Raw genomic sequence first — 27,473 nt, 5'->3', positions numbered from 1 at the left:
GGTCCCCAAACAGAGGCCACGCTGATGTCCCTCTCCAGTGTGAGGTCTCTTTCAAAATCATTTCAGTGGTCTGATGGACAGACATTTATATACATCGTTTTAAATTCTTTCTGCGGTATTTTGAACAAGTTTGTCCAAAAACGAAGCTGTACTGAAAACAGTCAAGACATAACTCTTTCCTTTCTAACTGCCCCTTGGATCCAACCACAAAACTGGCCTGAATGACAAGATACAAACCCCGCGACCTTCCTTCCTGACTCGCAGTCACTTGTGAGAAACTGAAAACCTCCCAGTGATGTTCGTTTCGGAAATAGCCTCCTCACACAGAAAGGAATTGGCTTTGAATGGAAATGCCACTCTTACTAAGCCGGATAGCATCTACCGACAGCCCGACGCGCGAGGAGGCCGTGACCGAGCGAGGGCAAATAAAAGCTCGATCCCCTCCCTGGGTTGAGCAGGGTGTTCCCACAAGACGCCGTGACTGCCATCGGGAAAGGGACACCGCGTACGGGCGCTGCCGCCGGCAGCAGCTCGCGCAGCCCGGTTGTGCCGCGCGGCGCGCGCCCGCCCACGCGCCCGCCAACGGCTGCAACCGCCGGTTTCCGGCCTTCGCTGAACACCCCCTCGCCCCCCGGCCGGGCCGGGCCGGGGCCAGCGCCACCTCGCGGCCGCCGGGAGGGGCCGGGCCAGGCGGGCGCGGCCTCGCGCCGCCGCCCCGCGCCCCCTCACAGCGGCGGGTCCCCGCGCCCCCGCCGGCTGTCCCGAACAAGCGACACATCCAGCGGCTGCGAAACCCCGCAGGCCCCTTCCCCAACAGCGGGTACCGGGGGCCGCTTTACCACCCCGGCAGCCAGGCCAGCTCATTGTCCCAGCTGGGGCGCAGCTTTGGCTTACCGGGTCTGTTAAGAGTTCCCAGCAGTCACGTACGGGCGTGGCAAGGCCCGGGAGAGGCGGCTGCCGGGCACGGGGGGGCACGGTCTCAACAAAACCTACGACGGCGTAAAGGTAGCGGCACTGGCGGCTTTGCCAGGACAAAATTGGTGGCATGAAAAGGGCATAACTGCACTAGCAAGTTGTGAGCTCCTTTCTCCTGAGGGGTCAGCTGTTCGGCAGCGTGCGCTTGCAGCGATGCCTCCTGCAGTGCCCGTGGGTACTGAGGCTTTTAAACCTCCTCATAAACGTCCACATTTTCCCCGGTATCATCAGGTCGCGGCATAGAGGTCAGCAATAAAAACCACCCGCACCACACCTCTTTGCAGCCCCCAAACTGCCCAATTCCCACATCTCTTTCTAAGAAGTCTCACCCCTGAGAAGCACATTTCCCAGTCCATTTCCAGCTCTCCCGGTACTGTGTTTGGCTTCAGCAGAGGCCTAGGGCCAGGTTCGCTCTCACTGAGGCTGAGAGTGCTTGAAACAGCACCTGTGGTGAAGAGAAGCCTACTGCCAACAGTGAGGGCAAGGGCTGAGCGGGATCATGAATGGTCCTTTCCTGTGCCCAGAACTGAAGGCTCAGGACATCTGGGCAGCCTCTCCTTTTCCAGTCAATCTTCTCCTGGGCAGGAGACTAGGGCAAAACAGATGTCATGGTCTCCTTTAGCGATAACCTCTCTCGGGTACATTAGAAAAATATCCTCCAAATAACTCTCACTAATAAATATAAAACAAAACTTAAATTCTTTATGATAGATGGCATGAAATATTAGTGCCACATTCCCTTCAAATACATTTGGATTTGGAAGCACCCAAGTGTTTTGCCTACCACTTTTTCTTCCCAGAGAGTATATCACTCCCTCTTCTCTGTAGGCCCGTAACTGTGTAACTTACCCATTATGCACCAACAGAATTCAAAGCCATTGCAGGTCAACTCAAATGTGGACTTTCCAATAGAAATACCAACTGCCACCTCTCCTACAAACAGCAGAACAGGTTTTGCTGAAAAGTCTGGGTTTACTACATGATGCCCATCACAACCAAATAGATACCTCAACAGCTTTACAAACACTGCAAGGCAGCGCAGGTTTCGTGTTTGCTTACTGTAGACTGTTTATATGGAGGAAGCCAGCAGCATTTCCCTGGTGCTACTTCCAGTGTCTGAAAAAGGGGACCTGGACATGTGCTCCCTTTCCCCCTTGTGGCCAGATTCCCATGGGAAGAAAACGGAAAACAAGAGCTAAAAGGGAGCTGTGTCTCTGATGTTGGCAATCACAGGACCAGGTCTGCAGAATACACGGCAGACTGCTCTTACCCCTTGTCTGGACAACCTAAAAATGGTATTATGTGCTACAAGAACCATTTAGAAGGAGCTTCCCTTTTTCTTGCATCATATTGAAACTAAGTTTTTATACAATTTCAGAAGAGTTGTAACTGTTCAGTCACTGGGGCTGGATGGCACCCAGTTATCTGCTCAGAAAGCACATTATAGACTCAGCGTTGTAGAAGTCACAAAGAAATTTCCACATTGTACAAATCAGAATAAAATTACTCTTCATGTGGCACCACACAAAAGCAAACAGAATCTGCCATTGTGCACTTCAGCAACAGCACTGGATGCTCAGATCAGGCTTTGGAAATTGTGGATCTGCTCCCTGTCCATTTGTGACCTCCTGCAAAACACCTTCTTGTCATGTGCCTTGTTTTTCTCGTCTTTGGGAGTATAATACGATCCTCTATAAAGCATCTTGATAATGCTTGTACTTTAAGGTATTTTAGGTGATGTCACACTTGTCATTGTGACAGCTGATTCAGATGAAGCACAGGAGGGCTTTACCCAGGATTTTGCCTCCTGATTTCATTCCACATTGCTCTGAAGATGGCAAGTCATGCCTCCCCAATGGAGCTTCCTCCTGAGCAGCTGTACCCTTCCATCCATTAAGGTTATCTGCCCCACGAAAAAAAGCTCTCTGTCCATCAACACTGATGTTCTCAGCACCGAAGGTTAACCAGGCAGTACCTGTAGTCACTGGTGCGCAGCAGCAGTGTAAGAGAAAAGGAAAAGGAATTCGTTATTTGAAAAGGGGGGGAAGTTGCAAGAGTGGGATACATGCCAAGTTTACCTGCCTTAAACCACATTTTGGCGCACCTGCTTCTGTTCAGTGACTTCATAGAGCTTTTCATTTTAGGTGAACCAAGTCATGCACAAGGTATGTTTAGGCATCTACAGCAGATAATGTAAGTAAGTCCAAAACAGATGCTATTGTACTAAAATCATGTGGTCTTGCAATCTATGCGGAGCTTTCACTGAAACTATTTCTATGTGAATCGCTAGATATCATTGTACTGTTTGTAAGAAAATAGCCAGTGTATCAGCAGGAATAAATCAGTGTCTCCACTGAAGTCCAAAACAGTCTCTTGCAACAAGCCATTATGCTTAAGGTTGCAGTGTTTTCCCCATTATCAGGGAATAGCCTCATCTTCTTCTAAACTCAGTTACTCACTGCCATCTCTTGCCAGAGACCTTGCTCCCACCAGTCTGCTGGAGCTTATCCAGCTGACTACGCCTATCGTGGGAAGAAACACTCCAGGCTCCAGCTTCAGTTAGAGGAGTGCTAGTCTCCTTCCACCAACAACGTAGGATCTGGAAAGGGATGTTCCCACATGCTGTCAGCACCCACCCTTTAATGCTGTTGCTTCAGCTGGTCTTTGCTGAATGCCCGTGAGGTAGACAGACAGCAAGCCCCCCGGGAACACCAAATGTCAGCACCACCCATTCCCAGTAAAGGAATGCCTGACACACATGCAGTGGCAAGGGAAAGCTCTGTATTTCTGCCCCAAGACAGCCGTCTATCATAACAAACACCATCTCCTTCCCTTTCTCTGCTCTTCCTTCCAAATTAAATAGGAAGATCATTATCTCACCCCCCCAAAAAGTCTCGAAGTCTTGTTCAAATAGAAGCATGGGCTGGCTGGGCTGGTTCAAACACTAAGTCAAATTAATGGAACAGAGCAGAAATAAACAGAGGAGAAGTTGTTTATTTTCTAAATAAGTCTAAATTTATTCATTACCCTAGTAAAAAAAGTTTGGATTACAAGTGTCTGAACAGTATAAAAGTACAAAACAGGTTCCATAGATTTCTAATACATTAATACAAAGTGCATGACTACATACAGTTCATTTTGCATTACTACCAGGAATGGAAGAGGTGGGAGGGAGTAGGGGAAGCAGTTGGCGGTTGAAATCTAGCAATAAATAAATAAATACAGAAGAGATGATCCGTATCAGAGCACATCCTACCACCAATACTGCAGCCTTAGGTGTACAGAATTACTGATGCTGAAAAACACAAATTCAAATGAAAGCAGGTGTCTGCAAAAACAGCTAGGACTCTTGCTCAAGCCCTTAATAGACATGATCAACCTAGTTAAGCCGTTATACAAGCAAGTATCCATTATATCTATGGTCAGACTCTATGATCTTAAAGGTCTTTTCCATCGAAATGATTCTATTTGATTGCAGATGAAAGCAAGGTAGGCAGCTTTGTCCTCCCTTCAGAATCTCAGGGAATTTAGGAAAAGCAAAATAAGACCAATGAAAGCTCTAAGCTGTAAGGCTGTGGTAAGTCAAAGCCCTGTTTCCCCTGATGTTCATTCTCTCCAGAGGCTGGCTTACCCAATGGAAGGAAAAAAAAACACACACCAAAAAAAATTTTGAGGTTAGAGGCTCCTCTAAAAACCTGCATGTCTTTCCTTACCTATATTTTCATTTGCTAAGCATTCCCATTTTAGGAAGTGAGATTACATGGAAATCCAGACCTAAGCCCTACCCACCACAGTATTATCCTGATGACTCTCACAAAAAGGAAAGCTTGTAGCAATCCATTATAGAATATCCCGAAAGAGTAATAGTAAGAAAAATCCACCCTCCCCCCAAAAACAGAAACAAACAAAAAAAAAGCAGAATTCCCAACTTACACAAGTTAAACCTTCATAAAAGGAACATGAAGCAATTGGGAGTTAAAACTGCAGCACACTCTTCCAGGAAGCTGCTTCCACCCTACAGGCAAAGTGGAATTTGAAGGAGCGTCAATGGTTTGCACACAAGTTTGTCTGGGAATCCATGTAAGAAATACTATCTTTGGATCGTGTATGCAAACAGAGCTGCTTCGATTCAGTACAGCACCATTCTTAACAGAACTTCTCATATTCAGTATTCACAAAAGCATTGATCTGGTGGTTGTTTAAACAAACAAATAATAAAACCCAAACACAGAGAAGCACTGCAGGGGAAGGGTTCCAAAACAGCAATCGTGAATCCAGACCCCAGGCTGCAATCAGATTATGTCCCTGGACCAGAGCCTGATTTGCTTAGCGAGGGGTTTGGTTCTATGTCAGGTCCAAAACCAGCAGAAGTCTGGTCTGTGGTCACATTTCAGCTGCACTGGGCCAACAGATAGCAGTTACTTAGTTTTGGCCATCAACTACACCTAACTTGGGCATCAAGACGTTTTCTTGGTCCATCTCTAATCACCAGTCAGTTACTACATGAAGCCCAGGGTGCCTGCTGCTGGGTTAAAACAAAGTAGCCTCCCATTTTGCTACGCTCAAATTCTTAGGCAAATCTTCCTCCTTAGTGAAGGAGGAGAACTCTCCCACCCCTTCTGAAGAGCACTTTATGTTGGGGGGCCTTCTCAGATAACTACCACTCGTAGTAGAGATGTCTGCAGTTTACCAGTCCGTGTCACATAGGAGGGATGAAATACTTCTCTTTGTTACGTCAGTAGTATAGGGTGAGATCTCCACACCTTTAAAAATATATATATTTATATAACTAGAGAGGCAACTTATAACATTTCTATGTATTAGTTCATCTTATTGACTCATACATGTCTAAGAATGAAATATTTTCTTGGGGATTTAAGGGAGGTTACCAACCAACTTAAAAAAAAAAAATGCCTTACAACCACTGCTTCTTTCAATACAGAAACATGAACTACATATATTTTAATATACAAACCCCCATCTTCATATTCACTTGTGAAGTGGTGGTGGGGGAAGATTAGACAACCTTGCAGCAGCATTCAGCTTTGCTAAGTGTTCCATAGCATCTTAAATATTATGTACAGTCTTTCTGAAAGGATACAAACTGGCTTCAGAGTTTGTGGAACTGTAGCAATAACACCCAAAACAGTTCTAGGGAATAGTCTTTTGGCAGCATAGCAGGTGTCCAAAGTGAAGTCACTTTTCTAGTATTTTTCCAGAGAATGAGAGGATCTGTATAACCTTCTGCAGCCATCCAAGGAAGTCACCACTCCTCTTGAGTGGAGATTGCTGGAGATTGTGGTCCTTCTTGTTCTGGCTTTTCAGTGGCAGACTTTTTATTGCTACAGCAAGGTTTGAAGAGATGAGTGTCTATGAGGACTTCCCCAAAACGCCCTTTGTAAATAATTCCACAGCAGACCTTTTGCCTGGAAGAAATGGCAGGAAGAGAGACAGACTGTTCGTGTGTTTAGAACATACAGAAATCAAAAAAATCAGTTTGGCCCAAGACACTATTTTTCTGAGCCTCCAGCTCAGAGGATAGGAGGGAAAAGTCTGCTCAGAAAGAGAAAACAAGCCTGTGTCGAAATCCACACCACCACTTTGCAAACAAGAAGAAAAAAACACCAAACAAACCCATGTCTATACAAAACTAAGTCTCCCATTTTGCTTCCCAGAGAAGTTTCAGATACACAACTATCTGGGCTGAACTAACCTTGACAACAATGCACTTGCAAACACTATTTGAGAGGAGGCAGCAAAGTCACAACAATTTCAATAGAGCAATTAGCTAAACAAGGGATTACTGTGTCACAACAGGCAATAAAAGATAACAAGCTCATCAGCTCCCAGAATATCTTGTGGTTTTCCTCCCATTCCAGATTATTTATTATTTTTTTTAAATGAGTACCATCACAGGTCAACCAAATCAAATGCTATGTTTTGCTGGCAAGCTGAGAGCACTGTTGTACTTGGTAAGACATCACGTCTACAGAGCACAGCTTTAAGGCAAAATAATGACAGTCAGGAATATTATCTGTTACTCCCAAAAACATAAAAATACTTTCCAGTAACTGTATTAGTATTTAGGGAACTGGAGGGAGATAGGGGAAAATGTCTTAAACACATGGCATTTCTTTCCAAAGACAGACAGATACTGGATACTGTGTCATACTCTGAGACTTAAATTATATCCTTAAAACAAATTAAGTTCAGCAACAGCAAATTCCTGAAGCAGCAGAATCAAGCATTGCGTACGTGAAGTGAATTGTTATCTGCACAGAGTGCACATTCTGTTGCTTTTTACCTTTTCCAATATGTGAGATCTAAAAAGGAGAAAACTGGTGTTCTGCTGGACCCAGCGCTCATCTCTGTGTCAGAGCCATCGTCAGACTGGTTACTATAACAGGGCGACTGAGCTGGGGAGGCACTTGAAGTGGTGCTGTGGGCATCAGAATCTGTAGGGGAAAGAATAAATGCAAGAATCAGGACATGAATGCAATGACTTACCCTCTTCCTCACTTGTAAAAGGTTGCATGCGGATTAGGAACAGAGAGACAGACTTTTTTAAAATTAACAAGAAAAACCTAACAACCACCACCACCCATTTTTCACTTGCCCCTGCCAATTTCCATACAGAGACTATGTGTCAGCACTTGGGAGACAGACCTCAGAACTGGAGAGGGTCCTTGTATACAAGGGACAGGAAGGAGGTTCAGGATCAGGCTTCAGTTCCTAGCTCTCAAACACAGCGTGTGCAGGCCACACTTTGGACAAGATCCTAGTCCCGCTCTGGTATTGCTGGAAGATCCTTGAAGACGATGAAGATCTGTGCTTCAGACCTAGTACTTTCTCTCTCCCTGTAAATCTCCTTTCTTACCCATTCAGTTGAAGTGTTGCAAAGCTCTTCTGATTAGTGCAATGGGTTAGGTAGTACTGAGCTTTTCCTGGATCGAGACTATAAACTATGGACTCAGTGCAGACACACACCTTAACAGAGGGTCTACTAATCTACCTTTTAGTTATCATCTCTAGCACCTACAGTAACACAATTAGATTAACTGTAGCACATTCAATGAGGAGATACAAGCTCTTTGGGTCAGGGCCTTTACTAATTCTTTGGAGAGCTTTTCCTTCAGGGCAGGTAGGATAATTGAAAAAGAAAGACCAAGTCAGCAACAGTTAAGAAGCTGGAAGGTTTGCTTTAGAGGAAAAACCTGAAGTACCAACACATATTTAGAGAGTAACTGGCAGATGGCTTTGTTGGAAAGATATGAATCCAAATCTATTTGAAGAGTCTAAGAGCTGGTGGGAAGAAATCACTGAGACCAGCAGAGGAAGGTGTAAGGAAACATGGTAGGAATCCACCTCTGTCTAGCGGCCTACCCTGCACACAAGCTCTTTCTTCTCATTTCACCCCCTCCCCAAGCCCTCCAAGGATGAGAGGTTGTGAAAACAGGGAGCACCCAAACATATGAGCGCACAATTGGATCTAGATGGTGATTCAGCTTGCCCAGTTAACAGTAAGCTATGTTAGGGGAGGCCAAAGTTTATTGCCAAAATCGCTTTTGGATCCACTTACTGTGCCGCTTGAATTCCTTTTGCAGTTTGCTGATTTGATTGCTCTTTATTCTGCTTCCAGACAGAGTTTTCATTTTCTTTGGTTTCAATGTTGTTTTAAGACTGGGTCCAGCCCTGGCATCTACCACCTAGAACACAGAAAATGCAGGCGTAATACTTCTGCATCATGCCCAGATACTGCCCTAGTCAAGGTACCTGTACTGACTGAGCTGAAGGTATTCAAAACCAGTTTAGTTAAACCAAGGCAGTTCTGTGCACCAACACTCCTATGTTTCATTTAAACCTGGTTTGTAAGAGGCTGAATCTGTAGGAAAAAAATGCAGCAAACTAGTTTAAAAAAGCACATTCAGTTCAACTTTTGCCTTCTTCCTATCTTTGACAAATTCAGTTTAGTAGACAACAGTTGTTTAAGTCAATACAGGTGTAGTTAGAGTGTCTGCCAAGCATTTGTTCTGGATTTAAAAAAAATAATCAATTTTAGTTCTGAATAAAGCTAGTGGTAATAATAACCATAGTTCTGGCTCCCATTACCATCAAGGCTTCCTGAATAAAGATTGTAACATACACAAAGAATCCTGATCATCTTCCCAGCCCTAGGCCCAAACTGAATTAGATGTATCAAAAGAGACTATATGAGTGGGAACAGCTGCGAGATATTAGTCACTGTAATTACCTGACTAAACAACATTAATTTATGTGTTGCTTGAGCAAGTCACCTTGCTTGTTCAAACTATTAAAAAAAACTAAAAAAAGAAAAAAAGCAACCGATTTTGGATAGAGGCCAAATTTGAAATGTTTTGAGCATCATAAGATACTTTTGGACAAAGTTACGAGCTAGTGAAAACAAGGAATTACAAGGTAAGTTAGTCTGTGTCTCCATCCCAAGTTTGCATAATCACCATTTGCATGTAAGCCAAATGGAAGACACAAGAGCCATGTAACAGGAAATACTCCAGGAAGGATTTAGAGATGCTGAGGGTGGGAAGGGAGAGCATGGGGGAAATAGTAACCACCAAATCCTTGCCAGCACCTCCCCTCTCTAGCAGGATGGACTAAGGCAGAGACAAGTTAGTTTTGGGGTGGAGGAGAAATAAATGACTAACGTGATTCCAGTTTTTTTTGGATCCTGCTGGCAATTTTTTCCATCTTTTCACCAAAAGGACACAGGCATTGCAAATATCTCCTGAGCGGGCCTCATGGAGCCTGGTAAAAACAAAAGCAAAAATCACTTTACAACAGTTAATAAAAGCATGCCCTGACTTGATAACAGCAAGAAGCATAAAAATTGACAGAAAAGAAGGGTTCTCAAGTTCTGTTTTTCAGACATTACAATTCATCTGGGGTGCTCAAACATTGCCATTTAAAGACCAGGTCTCACTTTCAGAAAGCACTCTTCCATATAGAAATAAAACATGTTGTAATCTGCCTCCAGAGGGGTACTAAAAACAACAGTCCCATCACTTTCAGTTGGTTTTCTTTTTTTAAAAAAAACAGAAATGAAAAAAACCCCACCAAACTACACAGTTCCAGGGGGTTGGCTGGTTTGATTGAAGAGGGAGGGAGGAGGAATAATCGTATTCCTTGCATGTACATTTGGGAACAGACCTCAGAGACCTGACAAAACGCTTATTCACATCTTAACTTCGCCACAGAACTTCAAGGATGAGTAACAAATACCACCTAACACACTCCTCCATAAGCATAGGATGAGATTTCAGAAACAGCATTCACTGGAATGACAGCAATACTTGCTCACTTTAACAAGCTTTCTTCAGAAATCATCTCCACTGCTAATCCACACTAAAAAGAAATATAAAGGGGGGATGCACTGCAGAATTTGTCAGCTATTTAAATGGGAAGACTTTGAAGCATTTGTAGATGAATGGGGCAGGCTCAGATAAGCCATTATTTGCTCAGTGTTAAGACTGCATTTTTACCTTGGCAAACATATTTCAGATAGCACAAGACCAAAGGCCCTGGTATACTGCAAGCTGCTTTACTGTAGTTAACAAAAAAAAAAAATGCAATGGGCCTTCACACAGTCTTTCCACTGCCAAGGACAGTAGCCAAGAAATATGACAAGGAAAACTGTCAGCACCAGATTTACGTACAAAAATTCATGGTAAATACAAAGCACTATAAAGCTTTGGATTTGTCCTTTCAACACTTGAAAGGAATGTTTCCAGAAAAAGGGGAGGAGAGGGAAATATTTCTAAAGATGGCAAAGATTTACACATATTAAGTTAAGCACTTGAGACAAGACCAGCAATACTGATATGTATGTATAGTTTTTAATATGATGCATGAAATTTCCACTCAGATCTAAAGTTTTGATGAGAGGTAATCCAACAAGACTGGAGAGAAAAAGGAGGAAATATCTATTGACAACAGAGTAATTTCATGGAAAAATACAGCATAAACAGGAGAAATTCTTATTGCCTCAGAAAAAAATTCAAAATAAACAAAGTAAAAGATAATTACAAGCTATCACAGAAGAATTTGCTTTGCTGACAATTCAGGGACACAAATTTAGACAGAATTTCAAAGTTCTTGGGAAGTATTTAAAAAAAGTTAAAAAGGTCACAGCAGGTGGTACAAGAAATCACTGGTATTTATAGTTTTGCTTACCAATGCTTTCACGTAACATCACATGCAACATTACCTAGTTGGAAAGCTAATTACTTGATGCTCACTTTCCACCGGAATGGATTTCCAACGAGACGTTTTGGTAACATCTTGCTATACCCTATTTGAACAAAGGCACCAATACCTGAAACAAGGTACTGTGCATAAACCCTGCTGGAACTGCTAATTATTTACCTACCCATCAAGTTTTGTTTAACATTCTTGAGTCTTCAGAGCCACAGAAGACCTCCATGGACCTGTGCTGTTTACCATCTTGTGTGGGAATTTACACTTCTAAGGAACATGTGCAAAACACACAGTCTGAGAGGGTTCTAAATCCCTGCACATGCTGTGAGGTGGGAGAGGCACAGCTCTGATGCTTTCACTGTTTTATGAACTACAGCAGCTCTCCATTGGCAGCAACAGCAGACTGACAACCAAATGGTACCACACACAGCAGCAGAGGATCAAGCTCCTCCTGGCCAGGAAAGTCGTGAAGAAGCTGAAGCCAGCCTTCCCCCACCACTGACCTCTGCTAACCTAATCTTTCAGTCTCTCAGAGCAAGAGGGACAACACATCAGGCTCGTGGCCCTGAGATCAACACCATGACTGACCACGATGTTGACTAAAGAATCTTACCCAAAACAATTCTGGAAATCCTTTTCGTAACGTTTGCTGTCAGTGAATCGAGAACTGGAAGACTTAGCTCTGCAAATACAGCAGCCTTCTATACTCCGATACATCTTCGGTTTGTGAAAGCCAAACATCTTTTCCTCCCAGCTGTAGCCTGTGAAAACAAAACAGGAACTGGTGTTACTTATCGCTGTTAGATACTGAAAGAAAAATCTGGGCAATTCACTAGACAAACCAAAAGCAAGTTATAATTCAGGATGGGAAACTGCTAGATTAGGCCACAGCTCCATCCTGCATTGCCCCAGAAGGGCAGATGCATGTAGAATACACTGTTTTATTAAAAAAATAATTAACAACAGCTGGAATATTAAGCAATACCCAGCAGGACTCATGACAAGCTCATTTACTGCACAATTCTACTCTAAGGGCACATCTACAATAGCACAACCCAGAGGTGTGAATGCAGCTGACTCGGCTAATGAAACCCCTATCTATGTGGCAAAACAGGCTGCAGGACAGGCTCTGTGAACCTGCCCGAGCTCCTGGATAACTAGTTGGCAGCTGAACCCTGGGTCACTGGAACTACCTCGTCATCATCACCGGTGTTTGTTGGAAACATCCCTGCCAAACTTTGTTGAAAGCGAGTAGGAGTCATTTTAAATGAGCTGCAGTCATACACCTCTGGGCTGTAGGGCAGACATACCTGAAAAGCCGCTCTAAAACCAGCAGGGTGGAGTCCCACCCAGCCCTCAGTGGCCGTGTCTGCACTGCGGGACCCAGGAGCACTTCTTGACTCTCAGGCCTGGGTGCACATCCCAGCTCCCTGTCAGCACAGGCTCAGTTCTCGCCCTCCCGCCTTCCCCACCCTGCTTTCCATGGGAAGGAAACCCAGCTAGAAAAGGGCCGGGGAGCAGGATCCTGGGGCGCATTTCAGCATGCGCCTACCACACATTCCAGCCACCGCCAATGATGCAGGAGCAAAAGGTACTCCATTTACAGGAAGTTGTTTCTTCTTAACCACCAGCTCTGCAAACTCAGCAACGTCTCAGAAAGCCAAAAGCCACGCTGCTCTTAGATGTTGGCCTATCCTTTCCAGCACACCTGGGCTGGGATTTGCTATCAGAGCGGGTAACATACAGTAGCGGTGTTTTCCAGGCAGAAACTTGTAAAGTTAGTTACAAGTGGATTTACTGCTGTCACCATGATAAAGACCCCTTCAACACACCACATCCCCACCACCAAATCAGTTCTCCCCGGGCACCAGTTACTCCCCAGTGCAGACTCCTGTTAGGCACAGTCTGACATGGCATGAGAAGCTGTCAGAGCAAACAGAGCTCCCACAGCGCTTCAAAAAAACCAAACCAACAACTGAGCAAAGCCGGTGCTTTCCTGGCACTGGGCCTGGACACAGCAAGTCCTCACAGGCCACCCAGCATCTGTCTTATAACACAGGTGTGGACCATTCCAAGAGGTTCTCTTTTAAACAGACCACAGTGCAAGGTTTGCCTCAACCACCTGCTGCAGGGAGCAAGCAGCCACCTCTGCTGCTTCTTACCACACACTCACTGCGCAGAGAGGGGACAGGCCACCGGCTGCAGGAAGCTCCATGCGAACACGTTCCCACTGCTGAGAAGTTCTGCTTTTAAAAATTCAAACTAGACGGAGCCATGCAAATAACACGAGATTTCCCCCTCTTCCTTTAACAAAAGGCCAAGTCGTTATATTCTTGTAGAAGCCAACAAAAAACTACCTCTCCTCCTGACAAATACTATTGAAAGACTCAGTAGCTCAAGCAGGACTTTCAGGAGAGCAGCATCTCTACCACTTGTGGGCAAGTCTGGTGAGAGGGAACTCCCAGTCACTTCTCAGTCCCACAGACTGTATGTGGCATAGGGATCTGTCCCCAAATCTTCCACCTGCAGGAAGGTAAGGGACATCATTCTAGTATCGTCCACAGAAAACTAACCTGAAGTCTTCAGTCTACAGCGCCAAGACTTGCCACATCATTACAGCAATAAAATAATTTGAAAAGCAGCTTCAGGTGAGGTCAAAAATACACTTCCACAAAGCAACCATACCTAGCATCATGCTTACCTTACTGATGGACAGAGACTGCATGTGAGGAAAAAAGATCTAGTGCATTTTTGCAGGACCACAGCAAAAGCTAGCGAACCACCCAGGCCTAGTCAGAGTCCTCCACACAGAGCTAAAAATACATCCCCCCCACCCCAGAGGAAAAGATCAGAGCATGGCAGCACTGCAAAATAAACACACAAGGTTCTGCGCAAAGTTCCCAGGCTCCTGAGAACACCAGGAAAGCAAGAATTTTATCTAATGTTGTTGGTTAATACTCTTACACAAAATCCATTAAGGACCCCATATCCAGCTGAAAGTGCACGTTTACATTTCAGCCTAGCATATTATAATACAAGACCACTTGGTACCCACTGAGGTTGTGTCTCCTTGCAATTACTACTGCACAAACATGTAGAAAGACACAAGTCAACTCTCCAAAAAGCTTCTCTTGACCAAACTCCTTGCAGAGCCTGTTGACAGCAAGAGACTTGTTAAGAGCGAGATGGAGGGGACAGGTCTTTCCTTCCCTCCTGCCCCAACTCATGCTGTTCGCCACAGGCTTGAAGTGCTGTATTCCTTTCTTCTTTGTGCACATTTACAGCACAAGGGGCTCACCTAGGGCTGGGTTCTCGCAAGGATGCTTTGTGCAAATATCCAGCAAAGTCACCCCAAACCCTGCCAGGCTTCTTTGGAGACTCATTGCTTCCTCTATTAGCACAGCATTGGCCTGAAGGCCAGGAACAGCTGTAGTAAGAGTAAAAGAAGGTATCCAACTAGTGACCTGCTGAATGGGTTTGTTGAGGGATGGTTAGACTCGGAACTACTCTCTGCTTCTGCTTAGGTATGTTTTCAGGGACACTTAGCAAATGAACTCGAATGTACAGCCAAATCAGGTTAGTATCCGCGGACTATCAAGACAAATAAACAATAGAGTGTCTAGGCAAACACTTAAGAGTATGTATTTTGTTTCTTCACATCAGATGTGCTCCTTCAAGAGATGGTGGTCTCTTGAGGACACTGTGTTTAACAAGCCTCTGGAGATCCAACAGCATGTTCACCTGGGAATTTCCAGCTACCAAACAGCAATTTTAGATTTTACTTGACTACCCCAACATTAAGTCCGTGGTCTGGTGCGTTTCTTTAGAAAGTCAAAGACTAACTGCAGACACAAAACTTAAGCAGCAAGAACATCTTGACTGTTACAGGGCAAGACACCAAACTGATCTCAACAATTTGACCTACTTTCTAACTCAGTTTCTCCCTGAAATCCAGATGCTGATGAGATGATCTCTGTCACCAGCTGGTATTTATACCACAGTAGAAGAAGATATGTGTTTTACAATCAATGTTCTGGCAAAGGCTGGCATCAGACATGTATATTCTGGTTTGCATCGTTGCTGCCATGCTCACAAGGAGCAGCCTTTCAACACAATCTTTCAATAGAAGGGAAACTAGTGCCATCTGTTTCCCACTTGATGAATGGTCAGCAACGGTATTGCCATATATCATGCCTGAATGAGGAAGAGCTAGTAGCAAAACCACAAGTAAAACAGATTTCTCTGACAACTGCATCGAAGTGCAGTTATAAATGGAAGGCGTCAGTCTAGTTACACATTTAATCCTAAACAGTTGCCATTTGACCATTATACACTAAATATTCTGTCAGCTGGAAAGCTTAGTAGCTAATGTAGGAGTATTTGAGTCTAGAAGTACTTATCAGCACTGCTAAACTTAAAGCTCTCTGTCTTAGCTTCCATTCTAAACCATAATCGTGTGTCTAGTGCTGGAGTTGACACTACATTTCTATAGACTTAAGTGTACTTACAAGTACATATGACCGGGCCCTTTAAAAGGTTTAACTTGAAAGCTTTGCAATGTAGACCTCAAATCAGAATCGGGGAGTTAGACTGCCAGCTACCGTAATGCCTGAATCTTAGCTGTGGACGTTTAACCACGTGAAATTTGGGACAGATGAAAGATGGCAAGTAGGAATGTAGCTCCACAGAAGTTAAAAAGCATTACACAAGCCAATTTTGCCAAATTTAAGCATGATACTGAAATACATGACATCTTTTAAATCAGCAGTTGCACAGAAGTGAAAGGGACAGCTCACCAGCAAAGAATCAGAAATCCTAGTGGAGCTTACTTGCCATTCTGCAGAAAGGGAGATGTATACGCACTAGTAGGGAGCAGTATTGCCCCAAGTCAGGGGAAAAGTGGTCCTTCTCCTCCTCCCTAGTCTCCCCGCAAAAGGAGAAGTTGCTATTCCCCCAAGTTTTGCTTTAAATAACTGCTTTAGCAGCTTGAATGGATTCAGAAAAGACTGCAGGAACAAGTTCTCTCCAGCCCTCTGCCCTCTCACTTTTGGAAAAGCAGCTTCAAAACCAGAGGCTTGTCTTGCAAAAAATTTGGAGTCAAGCAGAGAAGAGTAAAGTAGGTGGGGGATAAAATAACCACACCCTGCTCGTTACATTTGTGAAAGGCTGGTACAAAGCAACATGCATCATAGAGGTGTGAAAATGGTTTCATGCTTTCGTTACCTGTCAGGACTAGAATTTGGTGCTTAAGTTTTCTTCACAAAATTTAATTTGATCTAAATTAAAAGGAGGTATTGCTTCAGATGCTGACGAAGTTTTCAAGTCAGGGAAGAACTTCTGAACTACTTTAGATTTTAAATTAAGAAAAGCTGATACACTTTCATTTGCCTTTCCAGACGCCTTCTGCATTCTTTCTGATAACCCAAGAACAACAGAACCCTTTTATAATTGAAAGGAAGGAATTCCTAGAAGGCAGGTATGTCTCCCTTTGTAACACAATTATCAGGCCAGCCGGAAGGAACATGCTCACCTGCTTCTTGCAAAGCTGAAAGAGAAACATTCCTTGGGGTTATGGGAAAGCAGAGGGATGCCAGTCCAGCTACTCAAAACCTTCCTCTCTTCCCATCTCCTCACTCTGACCCTGGAGCATTCACCCTTTGTGCAACCCAAAACTGCCAGAACATTGTCAGAGAGCAGGAGAACCCCTGCAAATAATCTGATTTCCCCCTCTGTGTACAAAACAGTCTTGGCACAGCCTCCCTGAAGTTCAGCTACAGAAAAATACGATCTAGCCTACATACGTTGATGCAGCCGGTTCCTGTCAACAAAAATCTCACAATGCTCATCTCTACAGCATTTCATTGGAACTAAGAAACATAGCCAAAATGGTACAGTTTTCTTCTTTTAAAGGAAAAGAAACAAATGCCTTAATGTAGGAAGAATATACATGCTCTGGCTTTTACATCTGCAAGTGCATACACCCAGGCACATGCACGCGCATGAAAAATGCTTCCAGAGCCGTCTATGGCGCCAGAAGATGAGTTGCTTGTCTCATTAATAAATTCTTGGGCCTGTCCCTCTGCTGAAATAAACTGCAATACCTCTACTGAAAAATCAACTGTAGGACAGAGAATTGTACATCAACAGAGGAGCTGATCTATATCAGAGACTCAATGTAAACATACCTCCCCCCCGAGTTTACATGCTGCAAAAAGAAACTTTGGAATACAAGTTAAAATTGGACCCCAGAAAACCCTATTTTAACATGCCCAAAGCCAGAATGCTTCAAGGAAGTAAGAGACAAAGCTAACTGGAGTCATCTGAAAATGCAACTTCAGTATTTGCAAAAACATTTTTTACAGTCATCTGTCCTTATAGCTCAAAACAGAGTGACTAATTTCCAACAGCCATAACCTTTGAATTGTGCATACTGTACACTTTTCTGGTCCCCTATATCCTCAGATTTTCCTTCCACTTCCCTTCCTCTCTCCACCCAAAACAACTTTACTTGGAAGAAAGCTGTATTTGGCCACTACAGCCCAGGCACATCTGAATGAAACAGCATCCTGTGGAGTTTTCACTTGATGAGCTAAGCAAAACCAGTAAAAGATCAAAACTGCATCTTTAGGAATCTTCCCTCTGCCAAAGCAAGTAATTCACTCTCTTGCTGTAGTCTTCTGCAGCTACCGTTGTGCACTCAGTGCTGCAGTGAAATCTTAGCACACCAGACACAACTGGCAGTAACTACCGAGCATTAATCAAAAAATCAAACTGGACATTTCTTTCCCATGTTTGAGCCTCCCACAGCATCCTGGCTGGGTCACAAGCTGTTCTGAGTGAAGTTTGCAGAAGCAGTCAAGTCACAAAGGAACCTGCTTACCTGCTGATCTTCAGTGGGAAGTAAGTACCTAACCCATTTAGACAAGTGAAAGGCTAAGCCACTTGGGTGTTCCTCTAAACTGCCATGCGGTTAGTGTTCTAGAAGGGATAGGCCAAAGCATGAAAACAGTAATCAGCAAGATTTGCATAGGGGGGGAAAAAAAAAGTCCCAAACCTGTCCCACCTGCAGACATTCCATCTTGAAAGAGGACTTCCCCCCCCTCCCTGAAACTCTTATTGCATAACTAACACCATGCTCAGCCTGATCAGGAGCCCTGCAAGGAAAACCCGGGATGTTCTCAAGCAAGTGCTGGAGTTCAGTCTGCAATGCTTATCAAACTACAGTCACTGCAGCTGTTATGATGCTGTTTGCAACCACCTGCTACTGAAAAAGCATCACAAACACTTGAGATCATGAGACACTGAACAGTTTTGGGGTTTTTTGGTCTTGTTTTTTAAGAGGGTAACATACCTGATGGGGACTTGAACAGAAGTAGTAGTAATTATTTGGCAGAATAACTATAGTGACTTCATTAAAAAGGATACATTTCCAGGTCCTTAAATAGTATTACTGGTCATTTTACTTGGACTTTGGACTGAGCACGTTTTACAGAAATGCAAAGGTTTGAGTCATGAAATGGAGTCCCACCCATGCATTCTGCTTAACCACTTTCAAAAGTCCCAGATCACTAGCTGCTTCTTTCTGTTAAAAAGCAAGTGCTAGAAGCGGTGCAAGTGGGAAGAAGTTGGTCATCAAGTAGGACTGAGCATGTCGTTCATCTTGTTAACAGAGGTACAAAGCATCAGGTGTTAAGAATCAATGCAAAGCTGAGTTTGGCGACACAGAAAGCACTGTTCAGCATCAGTAAGACAACAGTCACAGTTTTAACGTTGTTTATTTTTAACCTGCATGAATTTATCAGCCCTTTTAACATCTACGAAGAAGTCAGTGATGTTGTCTTTCTAAAGGAAAGACTGCAAACTTAGGCAATTAGCTCCTCTTTGAGGATCTCTGGGCTGGGAGAGAAGCAAGGAGGAATTTTTCCCAGAGGCTCTGGCACTCAATCCCACCTACTTTCAGTGGGAGCTGGATGCTGCATGTCTGTGGGTGTGTTTGAAAATCCCACGACTTGTTACTTTCTGATTCTCTACCATGGACCACAGATCCCAAGAAATCTGGAATTTACCTGGGTGCCAAAGGAGTTCAGTGTCCACTGGTATCAGCAGAAGGGCCTCCAGTTCACCATCTGCCCTTACGCTGCAGAGTTCATGCACTCTTTTTCACTTTATTTTAAAAAAAGCTGTTAACTACATAGTGAATCTGGCTATGGGCAGACTGGGGAGAAGGAGGTTTCCATAACACACGCCCTGCACATGGCTGACAGGAACAGTCCCACCTTTGGAAGCAAGCACACAGTAGTAAAGGAGTTTGCTGAGGAACCGTCACTCTCCTGGCTTGCCTTGTAAAAGGGTTAAGCAGATGTCTCCTTAGCTGTTAATCTAGCACCTTCCAACAGCACCGAATGAAAATTCAAAATGAAAAAGAGAGTAGCATTACATTTAGGTTGTAGTCAAGTGCGCTACTCAGCTTCCACCACAAATGCAATGCTGCTGAAGTTCTGGGCTCAATTCAGGGCGCTGGGCCTTGCCCCCTCCTCACCCAGGAGGGGAGCGTGGCGGGGCCCTGCCTTCAGCCCAGCAGAGACACGTGCTTTAGGCACACAGCAGCAGGTTGAGGGCCAGCTGCCTACAGAACTACAGTGCCCCGGCACAGCTCCAAACTTTTTTGCAATTGTAATGATTATTGAACAATTTGGGTCCAAAGGACAGCCCATCAGCAGACTGACGGGGACGAGGCTCTTTGTAGGATGAACCGGGGCCGTTCCCGCCGGGAGAGAGCCGCCTGCAGAGCCCCGGGGCAGGCAGGATTCAGCCCTGCCCGCTGCGCTAAGGCAGAGCCGAGTAAACAACAGGTTTGGCAGGTCCCTTTAAATCCCTTTAGCTACACACATCCGGAGACGGGGTACGAGAGGAGACGGCAACTTTTGTCTCGGGAAAGGGAGAGCGCGACTGGGAGCGTTTCCCTGGCGCAAAACTGCAAGTTTAAAACCAAGTAATAGTGCTAAAAGATGCCCGAAAAGGTAGAGTCTGGCCGCGCCGCTCCCGCAGCCCCCGGGAGAGGCTCAGTGCGGGAGGCGGCGGCTGCAGCCGCTTTCCGCCGAGCACCGCGTGGCGCGGGGGAAGCGCCGGCCCCGGGCACGGCGGGGCGCCCCGCTCCCGCCCGTTACCACCGGCGGGCTCGCTCGGCAGCTGGGGGCCGCGGCGGGCGGAGGCGCGGCAGCGCCGGGAACAAAGACCCCCCCGGGGCGGACGACCTACTTTCGCGGGCGGCCCCGCCGGTCAGGTGGAGCCGCGGGAGCAGACACGCGGGCGGCCCCGGCCGCCCCCCCGCTGGGGCTGCCAAGCGTTCAACTTGCCCAAAGACTAACAAAATCAAAAATAAATTAAAACAGCAGAGGAAGGGGAAGGCGGCGCGCCGGGGAGGAAAGCCCTGAGCGCGGAGGTGGGCGCTGCGAGGCGGCCCCCGCGCTGCAAACGCCGCCCCACCACGCGGTCTCGGTGCAGCCGCCCCATCCGGCGCGGGGTGGGAGCGGCGGGAAGCGGGGGTCGAGCCGCAGCAGCCCCGCCGGGCACCCCGACCCCTACCCCAGCAGGGTGACGGCCACCTCCCGCCGCCCCCCCGGCCCCGGCCCCGTCCCGTCCCCCCGCGCTGGTTCTTCATGGCTCGGCCCTGACGTAATTCAAACATGGCAACAGTTGCACTTCAAAGGGCCGTCGCAGACCTCCCAGCAACGCGGGCACGCCGCGGCGGGGGCGACGCGGACCCCCCCGGACCCTCGACCCTGCGGCAGGCCCGGAGCGGCCGGCGGGGCTCGCCTGCCCGCCCAGCCTCGCACAACAGCGCCCTGCGCGCAGCGTGGTACCTAGGGGAGCGCGCGTGCATCCAAAGTTTCACCACCCCTCCAAAGTCCTCCAAAACCGGCAGCCAGCCGCTAAAAAGCGCCGGTCCCCGCGGGACAAGTTTTACCCCGCCGACACCCCCCCACCGGGGCTGAACCCCCCCCCTTCCCCTCCGCGCGGACAAGCGCTTTCCCCCGGCGCGCCGGGGAGCCGCGGCGCCCGCAGCACATGCGAGCCCTTTGTTTTCCCTGCAGCCGGGCGCTGCCTACGTGCCGCGCCGGGGGCACGCCGGCCGCCCCGCCGCTCCGCGCCCCGCAAACCCCGCGGAAGCCCGGAGTTGAAACTTGTTGGCGCCGGGCGCGGGCACACGCTGACGGAGACGGGAGCGACCTTCACTCGCGCCGTGCGAGCGGCAGGACGCCATCGCCGCCCGCCGCACCGTCCCCACGCCCGCAACGCCGCGCACCGGGCCGGCGGCAGGGCGCCCGCCGAGGCGGGGAAGGCCCCACGCCGCGACCCGTGCGACCGGCAGCACGTGTCACGCCAGCCCACAGCCGCACGTTCCCCCGCTCTGGGGGCGTGCACGGACCCCGACCCCTCCGCAAACACTAGTGCTAACTAGAAATAAAAAACTGGCCCCTCTCTCCCCGTGAAACCCCGGGGGAGGGGGGGATCGCGGCCATCGCCGTGCCCCCCGCCCCTCCGCTGGCATCAACTCGTGCGCGCCGGCGCTACAGGTGTGCGGTGCGGGGCCGCGCCGCGCGGGCCGCCCTGCGCCGGAGGCCACACCTGCGCCACCCGCTCCGCACCGACGAGAGGCACGGCCGGCGGGACCGCGCCGCCCTTCCCGGCGGTGCCTCGCCGCCCGCGTGGCGAGGCTGGGCAGCCGCGGCCCGGGAAGGGCGCCGTGCAGCCCGGCATCGCCAGGCAGCCCTGTTTCCCTAACCCGCTCCGCAGTGGGACCACTTTTGGAGGTAAATCCTGGGGAACCTGGCTGCACTTCCTCCTTGAGACTTGGGGCTTTCATCGTACTTTGGAGGGGGCAAGTCAGAGTTCTCGGGATGCGTCTGCAACAATGCGGGAGGCGTTTCTCCCCGCCAGCACCTCCTTTAAACTCCGCTAATTGAAGGGGGAAAACGCCGCGCACAGGAGCCACGCATGTCAAACTGTTTCAGGCAGCAAAGTCTTTTCACCGCGCAGAACCGAAGACAGGCTCCGGGATTAACGTGCACTTAACAGAAACCACCGACTGCTGTAAAAAAAAAACTCACCAAGCAACACCCCCCCCCCGGGTTTAAACCTCCCGTTCCTTCTCGACTGTACTTGTCTTTCCTCCCAAGCAAAAAGAAAGAGAAATCACTCACCGCTCTGCTGCGCCCACCAACGTCGTGCCCGTGCGGTGCGCGGCGAAGCCCCGCCGCTGCGCGCCCTCCCCGTCTCTCCCCGCGCTCTGCCGGCCAGCCCGGGCGGGCGCGCGAGCCCGCACCTCCCGCTCACTCCGCCCCTCGGCGCCCGCCGCTCTGCGCATGCGCCGTTCCCACGGCTCCATTCTCTTCAATCAAGCCCCCTCGCTTTGCGCGCCCCATTGTCCTTTTAAGGGAGAAAGGCCGCGCGGGAAGCCTGGGAGGAGGGAGGTGTTGCTCATTGTGATGACGGAGATGACTTCACGCACGCGGCCCGCTCCCTCGCCCCGCCCCCGGCCGGCCGTGGGCGGGGCCCGCCCCGGGCACCTGCCTCCCCGGCGGCGCCGCGCAGCGCGGGGGCGGGGTTATCGCGCCCACCGCCCCCGTCCCCGCGCGCCGCGCGCCCCGCGCCCCGCAACAAAACAAAACAGCGCTGTGGAGGCACTGTGGAGGCTGCTCCGGGCCTGGCGCAACGCGTCCCCGCCGATTTTAACGGCGCTGCCGCTGTTCCTCAGCCAACAGCAGGAACTGGCACCTCTCCGCGCCAGGCGCAGCTGGGTTTGCGCCGGAGACACTGGCGCTAAACCTCGGTGCACTCGCGGGCGGAGGGACACGGCCTCCGGGAGCGAGACAGGAAGTTTTTCGCCGGTCTTGGGGTGGTTTTTTCCACGTAGGGTTCATTTTGACGTGCTTTAAAAATCATAAGTAGCTCATAGGATTTTTCCTGCTGCATCAGAATGAGTGATTTAAAAATCACATCATCGCAACCTTTGGTTCACTCTTTTTGTGCGATTTAGGAAGAGCTGGTGGGTTATGTTGAAATAGATTTCCTTTAAAAACTGACTCTGTCAGAAGGATTAGCATGTGATAGACAAGGCAACACTTAGGCAGTTCTGGCTTAGCACCACTACAGCCTACACCTAGACTAAAACCGCAAGCTACTCCCTCCCAGCCGTAGCGCTCAAACCAAGCCCGAGTGCTGAATGCCTTCCTTGGAACTATTTAAGAGATGAAAAGTTTCCCACAGAATCGACAGCAGCTGAGGCACAGTGTGCAGTTGTTGAATACTCAAAAATACTAAAATAATGGGGATGAGTATTTCTGTAACGAGTGATTTTGTCTTGCTAGTGACGTTTCCAGTCTAATCCTAATTTAGGCACAGATTTAGCAACTCACCGGGAACGCTTGCCGAAACAATCCTTTTGCTTCCGGCAGCAGCCCTAGCTAACCTTGGGGGATTTCCACCAGAGCAGGACAGTCTGCTTTTCCTTACCTTAGCCTGAGCACCTCACATCTCCTCTACTGGCTTGTAAATCCTTGGTAATTCTACACCATCTCCTTCCTCAGTGCTGCAAATCCAGCCAGCTTGGGCACGAAGCGCAGGAGGATTGCTCACAAAGAAGTCTCCAGGTTTATCTGTGAGGTGGTTTGGGGTTTTTTTTTTGAATGATCATAGTGTGCCGCCTTTTTTACCTTCGTGCTTCCTTCCAGACACAGCTAAACCAAATCACATTCAACTTGTGAGACACAAGTGTAGCTAATGCTGAATAATTTCTTAAAATATGTATATAATTTTACTGGTTTTAACTAGTCTAGGGAGCTCTACCAGCTCTTTTGGCAACTTTTGTTTGCATATAACATGCATCTGGTTTCATCCGCCTCTCTCTTTTTGGTTTGACGGAGTGATTCTCCCAAATTTTCTCCCATTATTTTCCCATTTTTTCTTTTCCACACTTCTCAAGACCCGTCAGTGACATTCCTTTTAGTCCAGTGCCGTCTAGTACAGTATTTAAATCCCCAAATGAGAATGAAATGGCATTTTCAAGGAGAATCCTCATAGGTATCAAGCAACATGTTGCCTCCCAGCACTCAGTTGAACAAAACTGATCTGGTGCCTGTCGATTGCTGCCCTTCCTGACCACCATGCTGAACATTAACAGAATGGCTCAGAGTAGGCTTTGATTGCCTACAAACCAGGGTCAGGGCAACTGCTTGGGTACTTATTTCACAGCTTTATGCCCTTACGCTCCAAATCTCATCCAAGCCCCAGAGCTCAGTGGAGGACATAGGCTTCTAACTTATAATAATGGACACAGTTGATTCTGTGACCTGGGGAGGATTTGAGTTTCCAAACACTGTACTGCTCTGGCCTGTGAATAGCTCAGCCGTTCCTGCCCTCTCAGAGGAAGACAACTTCACAGAAGTCCAAATGGCAATCCATAAATAAAAAACACAGTCAAAACCTTCATTTCTGAAATGTCTCCGGTCTCCTTGAAGTGTTTGCTGATGACATTTCAGGGCTACCCTATAACTCGACAGTGGTTTGGGCTTTCATTTTTGGCTGATAGCCAGCTTGCAAATAAATAAAAGGCACTTATATAGCTAACGAGCTTTCATCAAGGTTCCTCTAGCCCCTTCCCCTCAAGCAAGCTACTTGTGCTCCTCATACCATCAGAGAGACACCTTGTCTGACCTCACTGTGTGGAAAGAGGGTGATGAAAAATAGCCCTAAACTTGGAACAAGCCTAAGGAGTTTAAGTTGGAAAACACAGACATCTGAAACAATGCATGCGCCTTTACACTACAGGTAAAGCCTCATTTGACAAGGCTCTGTTTTAAAAAATTAAGCATCTTCCTTTCCACTCAGACCTTGGTATAAAGGAGGAATACGAGATTTCATGGAGATCACAGGTGACCTGGAATATGAGCTTTAGACCAGAGGATTTGTTCTCATCCAGGTCAGTTCTAAAAAACATTTACTTTAAGAATTCATGTGGTCTCTGGTAAACTAATGGGACTGTTGCTGCATTCCAGTTAAGCTGGTACCTTTCCTGGGTGGGATCTTAATTATTTTACCTGGGAAGCTGAATTATGTCAATGGTGTAATAATAAAGCAAACCACAAGGGGTTTTTAAATACAAAACATACATGTATCATGAATGCTGAGGCAGAGGCGCTAACACAGAGGAAAAGTAGGGCATTCGCCAGCTAAGACATCTGATCCTATTGTTATTTTTTTCCAAAATTAATGAATAAGTAAACACAAATAGACTACTTGTCATTAGGTGAAGAGCAGCTATCAAAACCAAACCCAGGCAGCTGTTCCTGCTCTGCGATTTCACTGTAAAATGTTTTTTACAACTTGAGTAATTTGAAAGTCTGCTTTATCGGCTAAATGCCTGGCCAAAAGATTTTGAAAAAATTACCAGGACTTCTTTCAGGAAAAAAAAAGTATTGATTAACTTACAGTTGTAAATAAGATTTTGCCAAGGAGTACAATTTCAGAGGGAGATACCATCAACAGATCAGTTCTTTAGCTCCTGCTTGCACCAGTTGTCCATATGAATAACAGCATGTTAATGTTCTGAAGGTGCAAATGCTCACAGAACTGGTAGTTTAAAGCAAACAGGTTAGTTTGAAATGTGATTTTTCCCTCTGTTTTATGTTTTAGGCCAAATGACAGATGGCTACAAATAAACAGTGACAGCAAAGTTTGATGATAATAAAAATAGATATTATGATATTCATGCTGCCAGAATGAAGTACGCAAGTTATGTGGCTCAGCGAGACAGGATCCCAAACTGGTTTACTCCTAGGGACAAAGCAGATAATTTATAGCCCAGCCTACGTAAGAAAGCCATCAGCGCTTAACAGAGAATAATAATGTTTCTGAAGTGTTTTTAATTGATATTTCAAATTCCTTAAGAGGAAGATAATTCTCTTAAATTCTTAAGGATTGCTCAAATTCTATAGCAAAATGATAATTTTCTATTACTGTTTAAACACCTTTAGTGCCACTTCTCAAGTGCTATTCATTTCTTTGCAGCACTATTGCTTTCATCTCTATTAAAGCCAATAAGACTATTCTATGAGGATTTATATTAAGGCGATTTGAAGATGCCATTAAGAAGATCAGTACTCTTTGCCTCCCAGGCTGTTTCCTGTCAAGAAAGTTATCTTCACTCATCCTGTCATTTGGGGCAGTTCTGAAAATGGAGACCAAATATTTGGAAACCCAAGAGAGAGCTTTCCTCTGAACCGAGACCCTCTCAGCCTGGGGAGAAGTTCCAGATTTTATATTGACAATTTCAGAGTAATCTTTAGGGAAGAGGAAGTTATTAACTGCTTTGGAGAGTGTTGTGTAGGCCTGGTCTCACATGGGATCATTTAGGGAACAGAATTTGCTTTTTGAGGCTTCTTACTGAACCTAAGACTCCTGACCAAGCGCATCCATCTCCTTAACCCCGTTTGCCACTGCCTAGTCCTGAACACAGACGTAGCTGGCTGGGAAAGAGAGAAAAGCAAGGCTAGCTAGTTGGAAGAGCATCCATGGTGGCTAGAAAGCAATGTCTCAGTGTGACAGGCTTTTTCTCTTGACCTCTTTCTCAACAGGAATTGCCTGAAATCTTCTGCTAGGGAACAGCCAGCATGGTCAGCGTGGGGGCAACAGAGCTCCTGGAGGAGCTGCCAGGAGGGATTTTCTTACAGGTGTAGGTGCTCCAGGCTCATACCCATAACTCCGCTAAATAAAAATAAGCAACCTGAGGTGTTATCTTTCCAGGTTAAAGTCTTCACCCATCACCATCCTTTCTTTGGAGATTTTCTAGCCTACAGGTCTGTTCTCGCTGCCACTGCTTCTTAATCTACAGAACAGACAGCAAACAGAACAAAGGTCCATAGGTTCCCTTTTCAGGAAAAAAAGGAAAAAAAAAAAGAAAAGAAAAAAAAAGATGTTCCGGGATCAAGGAGGAGCTAGCTGAAGAATGAGATCAACCTAACACTGAGATAGCCCTAGGAAAGGAAAAAGGCACTTTGAGGAGGTGACAGAGTTTCAGATTTAAGACTTTGGCTGCAGGGAGCCACAGAAACTATGGAGAAAACACGTCTCTCTGTGGGCAGAGTTTTTACTCAGCGAAAGCAAGGCAGAGGATAGTGATATCTCACCAAGCTCAAGTACCAGTGACTAGTCTCATGAGGGGATAGCATCTTGCTGACCTTATTGCCAAGCTGCCAAAGACAGACACA

At 46.8% G+C, this 27,473-nt stretch overlaps 1 protein-coding gene across 1 annotated transcript; it reads right to left on the bottom strand.

Annotated features, from left to right (window-relative positions):
• Positions 1-5,951: 5,951 nt before the first annotated feature.
• On the bottom strand, positions 5,952-11,961 carry SINHCAF (SIN3-HDAC complex associated factor). The gene is made up of 5 exons (XM_009820349.2): positions 11,819-11,961; positions 9,657-9,756; positions 8,555-8,681; positions 7,280-7,430; positions 5,952-6,401 (listed from the first exon to the last, which is right to left on the bottom strand). Exons 1-5 carry the CDS (start codon positions 11,944-11,946, stop codon positions 6,239-6,241), a joined length of 669 nt encoding a protein of 222 aa, XP_009818651.1. The 5' UTR covers positions 11,947-11,961; the 3' UTR covers positions 5,952-6,238.
• Between the last annotated feature and the right edge of the window lie 15,512 nt (positions 11,962-27,473).

The sequence above is a fragment of the Gavia stellata genome, chromosome 4 (genome assembly GCF_030936135.1).
Source record: "Gavia stellata isolate bGavSte3 chromosome 4, bGavSte3.hap2, whole genome shotgun sequence".
Taxonomy (NCBI): Eukaryota; Metazoa; Chordata; class Aves; order Gaviiformes; family Gaviidae; genus Gavia; species Gavia stellata.
The sequence above is the reverse complement of the archived record's forward strand: the minus strand, read 5'-3'. Positions and strand labels throughout refer to the sequence as shown.